Source organism: Sinohyriopsis cumingii, chromosome 8 (genome assembly GCF_028554795.1).
Source record: "Sinohyriopsis cumingii isolate HCF-2022 chromosome 8, ASM2855479v2, whole genome shotgun sequence".
Lineage (NCBI taxonomy): Eukaryota > Metazoa > Mollusca > Bivalvia > Unionida > Unionidae > Sinohyriopsis > Sinohyriopsis cumingii.
In genome coordinates, this window is record NC_142968.1 from 86423787 (window position 1) to 86432983 (window position 9197).

The window sequence follows — 9197 nt, forward strand, 5'->3', positions numbered from 1 at the left end:
CTATATTTTGATGGGATCGCACAGATTTTAACCTAGCGGTGTTGGATACTGATTATAGGGAAAGTTTGTTAGATCAAGTCCCCTTAAAAAGATTTTTTGCTATTGTAGGTGATCGCTGGACAAAACAATACAATCAGCAGTTGGGGGCGTTTGATCGGTGGTACATAAGTACTGAAGATTCACATGGATCTGCATTGGAGGTTTCCAGTGTCGTGGGCGATTTTCAAACCCCAAGAAAGAGGCCACGAGGTTTCACATTGCAGAGTGAGCCAAGAAGTAGTTTTGTACCAGACAAGAACAGTGTTTTGCGGGAGAGAAGCGAAAGACAAAGCAGAACATCCAAAAATCCAGGGGATATTCTACTTGGCAGGGAGGACGATGCATGTCTTGACACGTCGGCACTTGAAAGAGAAAGTTCTGTTTCTTCAGACTTAAGTGCCGGAAGACATCTTCTGAAAACGGAGTCTGATGTATTAGACAAGGATGAAAATAAAGTGAAAACAAATCGGTTTGCCACGAGAGGACTTGACTATAACGAACAATACCAACATGACAATGTCTTCATTTGTAACAATCCTTCCAGGGATATTTCTGTCGAGCAAACAAGTTTTCTGTCTTGCACTGATTTCAGCAACGCAGAGACAATTTTAGGAAAGCAGCCAGTACAAGATGCATATTCTGGGAGCATTATTCCTCCAGGTCATATGTCAACAATGCAGGCAACAGATATAGTAACTTCGTTTCCACTTAAGGAGTTTCGCGAACATGGGCGAAGTAAAGACAAAGCGTCTCCAAACTCATTACCTTCAAGGAAGAAAACACCGACTTTAACCCAGGAGATTTTAAAATCATCGCGGTCAGATTCGGTTACACAAAACACATCCCGAGGTGGTGTATATAAATACATCTGTGTGTACTGCGACAGAGGATTCAGAGAGAGAAGGAATTATAACCGCCACGTTAGGACACATACGGGAGAGAAACCATTTGCGTGTTCAGTCTGTGGCCGAGGCCTGTCAGACAAAAGGAGCCTTTTTGATCACATGCAGATGCATTCTGGAAAACATCCGTATCAATGCTCTTTATGTGGCCTGACCTTTCAGCACTATACTTCATACAACGTGCACAAGAGGATGAAACATAGATTTTAGGGGGTAAAAAGCTAACTTGGAACTAATAATTCATATATATATATATATATATATATATATATATATATATATATATATACGACATCTTTATTCGCATATTTTTAGTTGACTGCATGTAAACATACGAAAAGTATAAATCGTAACTATGACAGTGAAGACTGAACACTTGTCACGTTGAATATAAATCTTATAAGAAGGGGACAACTATACTATGATTTTAGATTCGCACGTTGTTGTATAAGGATTGTATTGTAGCCAACTTACTTTTATTGGCGCAGCATATATATATATATATATATATATATATATATATATATATATATATATATATATATATATATAAAATCAAATATGAACAGGTATGTGTATCCCAGTTCTACTACACTTTCAAAAAATTCTTCGACAATATATGCATTTAAAGAATGTATCGTCCCATCAACACAGCTTTGTCTAAAGCAAAAGCTAGGTATTAATAATGGTAGAGGCAAAACACTTCCGTATATCTAGGAACAAAAACCTCAAGAACGAAAAGTAAATACTGAATACATCAACATAAGAAAAAAAGAAAAAAAATTATGCAAGATAAGGGCAAGAACGGGTAAAATCGTTTCTTCAACAAAAGAAGGAAGAATTCTTAAAATACAAGGTCAGCATCTTCCTACAATATCAAAGACCTCAGATGGCACATCATTTTAGGTTGCATTCCACGCAAAAGACCTTTGTTGGCACATCGTTATAAGATGCATCCCACGCAACAACAAAAAACTAATTTGGCACATCATTGTTGTATCCATCCCACGCACTATTTTAAAACGTCAAAAAAACCTCAGATAGGAAATCATTAGAGGATGCATCGCACACAAACGACTTCTGTTGGCACACCACGCACTCTTTTAAAATTTCAAGGACCTCAGTTGGCACATCGTTGTAGGATGCTTCCCACGCACTCTTAAACCTATTTCAAAGACCCCAGTTGGTACAGCGTTATAGAATGCATCCAACGCAAAGACCTCATTTGGCACATCATCGAAGGATGTATCCCACGCATTCGTTTAAAACGTCAAAGACCTCAGCACATCATTATATCTTGCATCCCAGAGAACATAGGTTGCCTGCATTGGTCGCCTTTCGCGAAAAACGGAAAGGCGCATTTTTTATATAGCGAAGCCCGCAGGTATAACTTTGTCGACAAGTAGCCGAAAAGGTAATTATTCGTTGCATCTTATAAAGAAAACTCACTCAATATGTAATTGTTGTTTCATGTCATTCAGTAACTCTTTGAAGGTATACTAATTCGTACCACGTCATAAGGAAACTCTCTCAAAATGTAATTGATCATGGCACCGCATTACGAAACTCTTAAGACGTAATTGTTTGTTTCATCTCATACTATAACTCTGAATGTTCGTGGCACCGAATAATCATATTTTCTAAAAATCTAATTGTTCCTGGGATCTCATTACAGACTTTCTGAAAATATAATTGTTCGTGGCATCTCATTCGGTGACTTTATGTAAATATTATTGCTCGTGACATCTCGTTCGGTAACTTTCTAAAAATGTAATTGTTTGTGGCATCTCATTCGATAACTCTGAAAATGTAATTGTTCGTTGCATCTCATTCGGTAACTCTCTGTAAATGAAACTGTTCGTGGTATATCATAAGCATAGTCATACAATCACAATGACGTCAAAATTTATGACTATGTGTTGTGGATTTGCTACAGGAAAGTTTTACTTTCGAACATTTGCTGACGTCTTAGAATATAAGTTAGAACTACTTCATCACCCAGTTAACTAATTTTATGTATACTGGTGTATCATTACAGAAATTAATTCCATTCAATTTTCTTCTGGAAGATTTGAAGTTGTATAGCCAAAGTTGTAAATACAACCTATGATTGGCAGTCATCGACAAACACGTTTCTTTGACGATTTGATCGGTTTCCGACAGTTTACCGCTTGAGCCAAAATATTTGTAATATTTACGCACCTGAAATTGCACCACAAAGTTATCTAGGATTAGTCACTCACATGTTCGCTTGTTTTGTGTCTAATATCACAAAAACGTATCAGTAGACGTCATTGTGACCAGACTAGGATATTCATTAACTGATCTCTTCTCAAACATGGTGCGTATTCCCGAAACCGTTCGGTGATGTCAGTTTGTAACATAGCTTTAACAATTTTTCAGTCATATCGCTATGATGTCTGCAGTGTGACAGTTTATGATGATGTCTAGCACTGGAGCAGCATGCCACAGACATGTAGCATCATGTCCAACCCAGTCGCATTATCCTGACACAGGCCGACCAATCGTAACACAAACCTCTTAATGCTGAGCGCCAAGCGAGGCAGCTGCTAGTACCACCATTTTTTTTTTATAAGTCTTTGGTATGACTTGGTCGGGGTTGGAACCCGAGACCTCTTGCAGTCGCTCTAACCACTAGGCCACCGGAACGGTAACAACGTTTCTGAATGATTTATGTGGTTGTTATCATTTCGAGAAGAAAACAATCGCTGCTTGAATATTATGTATTAATTCAATTTTAAAATATGGTGGAGTAAACATTTTATGCAAATAAATACTTGTGGAATTTGACAAGGCAAATGATTCTTAGTATGAGTGAAGTATTTAGAAATTCACACATAGTGTAGTTACTGAATATCATAATAACAATGTAATAATAACATTGTATCTTGTATGCTTTTGATAATAAAGATATCAAATTAACATGTTCTTATTCTTCTATATTTTCCATAGACATTTTCAGGAATTGCATCCTCATATAACTCCTCAGCCCATGAAAATGTTCAGGAATTTCAACTTCATTTTACTACCCTGCCTATGAAAATGTTCAGGAATTGCAACTTCATTTTACTACCCGGCCTATAGAAATATTCGGGAACTGCAACTTCATTTTACTACCCCTTCCATGGAAATGTTCAGGAATTGCAACCTCATTTTACTACCCTGCCTATCAAAGTGTTCAGGAATTACAACTTCATTTTACTACCCGGCTTATAGAAATATTCGGGAACTGCAACTTCATTTTACTACCCCTCCCATGGAGATGTTCAGGAATTGCAACCTTATTTTACTACCCTGCCCATGGAAATATTCGGGAATTGCAACTTCATTTTACTACCCTTCCCATGGAAATGTCCAGGAATTACAACTTCATTTTACTACCCGGCCTATGGAAATGTTCAGGAATTGCAGCTTCATTTTACTACCCTTCTCATGGAAATGTTCGGGAATTGCATCTTCATTTTACTACCGGCCTATGGAAATTTTCAGGAATTGCAATCTCATTTTACTACCTGGCCCATGGAAATGTTCAAGGAATTGCCACCTCACTTTACTTACCTGGCCCTTCTTCAAAATAGGTGCTCCATAATCTTCCACAATAAACCAACATGAAGGACTTCCCCATCTTAAACTTTCTGAAATTAACTACACAGATTCATTTTTGTATCACCAGAGGTTAAAATGTTTATCACAAATCCATCGGTCTGACGAGCAGAAACATAGTACAACATTTGGCAGCACCAGGAAGCTAAAGAAAATTGCAATAATTTTCAAACTTCGATAGAAATTTCCAATGATTTTCAAGTTTCGATGTACGTACGTGCAATGACAGTTTTAAAGAAATACGTTCTTTGTTGTCCTTCCATTTTACTTTTTTGGAAAATATATACTTATTGTTTTAGTCCATGTATATTCATGTACCAGATGTAGATTAATATAACTAAATTGCGACGAGCAAGTGACGTATACTTGATAAATGCATTTAACAGCGGTTTCTAAGAAATCTTTAAACCAGTGCACGACATCTTGGTATCATGCCCAAATACACTGTACATAACCTTCTCTTTAAGGCACAACGTTTGATAAATTTTAACTTGTATAAAATTGAATGATATCTTATGGGATTTTATGTGGGGGCTTCTAAATTTATTTATCTAGTTACTGGGACTTTTGGTTTTGTGGGGATAGTAATTATATTTTGTTCTTAAGTCCTGCTGAGCTATGAATTTATTTATATTTTTATTTGCTGATTGTTTATTTTTATTAGAGTTACGTAAGTAATTCTGGATATGTGTGTGGTGATCCAATCTCTTTTAGGTTTTTGATAGACATTTTCCTAGCGGGTTGATATTTTGGGCATATATTGAATACGTGGTGTAGATCTTCGGTGGTGTGGCAGCTAAAGCAGTTAATGGTTGCTGGTTTGGGTCCTATAAACCTTCCAAAACTGCTTGCTAGTTTAGTTTTTCCAGTTATTATCCTGTTTATGGTTTTCTATTCTAAATAGGTACTCTTAGGTAGTTGTATGTTCCTATCTACGGTTTTTTGGGTTTCACGGTGCTTTTTACCTTTTGTGGAGGGGTTCCAAAATTCTTGCCATTTTTTGTCTATATATGTTTGTGCGAAGCTTAGTACTTCTGTAGAGCTATAGTTAAGCTTGATAGAGTTTTGATCTCCTAGTTTGGTTTGTGCAACTTTGTCTGCTGTTTCGTTGCCAGAGATTCCAATGTGCTACGGTATCCACATGAGCTCGACTAATTGATGTGCTGTGGTGATATCGTAGAGTAATTGGCATGCTCTGTCGAGAAATTGTTCCCTAGAGTGTGTATTGCGATTTTGGATCGATTTGATAACGCTTAGGGAATAGCTTATAATGACTGCTTTAGGTATTTGGTTGTCTTTGATCCATTGTAGTGATTCAAATATAGCCCAGAATTCAGTGGTGTAAATGGAGCAATAGTCAGGTAATCTGGATCCCGTTTGCATATTGAATTCAGGGATGACTATTGCTGCTGCTGTTCTTGGTGGGTTGTTTGTTTTTGATCCATCGGTATATATTTTAACATAGTCTGGAAATTTTTGGTTGATTTCGTTTACAAGTACAGGTTTTAGTAAGTGTTCTTGTCCTTCTTTATTACCTAATTTGGTAGCTTCAATGTTAATCCTTGGTGGTTTTTGTAACCATGGTGATTTGTTCTGGTCTGTATTGTTTGTTACCTGTTTTTTTTTTTTTTTTTAGTAGAGGTATCTTTTCTCTTCGTTCAAGGATTACTGTGCCACTTGGTGTGGTGGGTATGATTTTTGGTTTGAAGACAACTTTACACTTGTTTATAGCTAATTTGGTGGGATGGTTGTCTGGGTGGGTATCTAATCAAATGGAGTATCGGAGGAGCAGTTATTGCCTACGTAATTTTAAGGGTAGTTCTCCTGTTAGTGTTTGTAGTTCTTCTAATGATGTTGAGGGTAGTGTTCCTGTGAATAATAGTAAGGCTTTTCTCTGGATAGTGTCACGTGTTTGTAGTACAGGTTGCTTAGCCGAGTTATATGCTTGGCAACCGTAATCAAGTTTTGATCTAATTAGGGTTTTATATATCGTGAGGAGGGTGTCCTGGTTGAATCCCCAGTCAGTCTCTGTGATGTTCCTGAGTAAATTGAGATCTTTGTTACGATTCTGGGTGATTTGTTTTATGTGCTGTTTCCATGTGAGGTGGTTGTCAAAGAACATTCCTAGGAATTTTACTACTGTTACGTATTTGATTAATTGATTTTGTATACAGAAGTTTGGATAGACTAGGTTGTTGTTTCGTTTGGGGGATAATATGATTGCCACAGTTTTTTCATGAGATATTTTGAAACCCCATTTGTCCGCCCATCTCCCTATGTTGTCTAGGCTCTGCTGGATTTCCTTAACTACTGTTTTATTGGCAGGATTTCCATTCCTCCATATGCCACTATCATCTGCAAATTGTGACAAATGTATTTTTGTTGAGGCTGCATTGGGGTCAAAATAGTAGGGGACTTATTACACTGCCTGCGGTGTTCCATTTTCAAGTGAAAATTCTTCCGAATGGGTGTTGCCTATTTTTGTGGTAATTTTCCGGCCTGTGAGGAAATCGCCAATCCAGTTGAGCAAGCGTCCATTTATTCCAAATTGGTTTAATTTGGCCATTAGTCCATTGGTCCATACTAGGTCGAACGCTTTTTCTAGGTCTAGAAAAATCGCTATGAGGTTGCTATCGGTTGTCCTATGTGCGTTAAAAGCGAGTTTGATGTCTGTTTCCAATCTGAGAAGTTGGTCCGTGGTGGACCGTTTGTTCCGAAAGCCACATTGATTTATGGAGAGTAGGTTATTGGTTTCTAGGTGGTGTTTTAACCTATTTGCGATTATTGTCTCCATTATTTTGCAAATATTGTTTGTAAGGGAGATGGGTCGTTACGAATTTATGTTGTTGGGATCTTTACCTAGCTTGGGGATTGGTATTAATATGGCCTGTTTCCATTTGGTGGGTAGTTGGCCTTTATCCCATTACCTATTAAAGAGTTTGAATATGGCATGTGTTATGCTTATGAATGTTTATTCACGTAAATTGCCTAGTATCCAAAGTATTTTGAAACAAGGTGAGTGAGCGTTTGTCATTAACATATGAAGAGTTGCAAAGTTTATTGTATTTCTTAATCGATACGTCTAGTTTTATGTAAATAATAGTAGTTTCTTAAGCATGCCGATATTGCTCACTGGAATAATACGGTGCATCTATGGAATATAAATGCAATTCAAGTATAATCATTTGTATGAAAAGATCGCTCTTTTAAAAAGCTTAAAGGTGGAATTGTAATTGAGAGTTAATGTATATAATATCGATGAACGCTTTTCAACATTTCAGTTTGGTTATCTGCAAATGTGCTAAAAGTTATCGCTTTGCTCGGAAACTAATTACGGGATTTCAAGATCTTGTAGAACTGCATGATATTCTTACGAAAAGCAATTTAAAAACAATGAAATGTTATATGATAGGCTCAGCAGTAGACAATATACTATGGTACTTTAACGTACCTTTTTGTGTGATTTTTACGTACCCTTTTGCATGGTTTTATGTCCCTTTGTATCAAATAGTCGGTGTACTTCACATATGGTATATGCAATATCATGTTTTTGATATGGCAACATGTTAAATATCACCTCATGCAATTCTGATTGGTCCAAATAAAGCGACGAAATTCTTCCGAAGTATTCTCTTTATTGATTGGCTGCGATGGTGAGAAAATTACATTAGACATCCTAATGGAACGTTTTATTTTTACTATTCCTACTAACACCTCGTGGCCATATTTCGAATCGACTGCTCAAAGGGAATTGTTGAAAAAAATTCGGTCTGTCGGAATATGGACCACGGATCCCCACAGGTGCTCGCTTCGCCATATGTAGATTAGCATGCTCTAGAAAATGGCGTTAAACCTTAAACAAGGGCAACAACAAAAGCAAATAAATCTAAGACACTTTGTCAATTAATAGCGCGAGTGTGTAAAGGTGAGAGTGTATACCTGGAACATGGAATCCACCCTATATACAAGAGTGGTTTAAATGTTAACTTATGGGAATAAATAAACTCACCTCTGTTCACAGAAGAATGGGACATAAACCGGTCTCGAAACTGAACGAACATTATCCAATCACAGCATGTTTACGCCGTAATTAGTTCTGATCATGTGATGCAGTTCGAATTTGTCGATGTCTACTATAGTCTACTGTTCCAAATAAAATAATGCAAATATCCGGTCACAATTGTCTTACTGTAAATCTGGAATATCTGCATCAATAACAATCCCTTCTCACATACAACCATTTGAATGTTTGGAAGTGAAAATGACACACACTCTCTGTTGAACATTTCTCTAACTGAGCCAAAAGTATATCAGTTCATACTGAATTTGCATATACATTTTTTGTTTAAAAAAATATGTTGTTTGAGTCAAATATTATATTTATTCAGAAGTACATTTGCTGTTTGAATTATAAGTGGTAAAAGTAAAAGTAATACATTTTACTAATAAACAGAACAGCACAAAAAATTCAGAGACTTTTTGTTGGCGCAACAAATGAAAAGTACATCGTCTGTCTCAGAATTAATTAAATTATATCTTCTTTCACTCCTCTTTCCATTAAAATAAAATATTTGTGATAAGCAGACAAGACTCACCAAGGCTGACAAAAGCTGGACATTATTCAGCTCGGTT

At 36.7% G+C, this 9197-nt stretch overlaps 1 protein-coding gene across 1 annotated transcript in view; it reads left to right on the top strand.

Annotated features, from left to right (window-relative positions):
• Positions 1-3884, top strand: part of LOC149794066 (uncharacterized) — a 76469-nt gene extending 72585 nt beyond the window's left edge. The window contains exon 5 of the mRNA XM_089968011.1: positions 109-3884. Within this exon, the coding sequence (XP_089824137.1) occupies positions 109-1151 (1043 nt within the window). The 3' untranslated portion in view covers positions 1152-3884. The remainder of the gene's footprint in view (positions 1-108) is intronic.
• The last annotated feature ends 5313 nt before the right edge of the window (positions 3885-9197 follow it).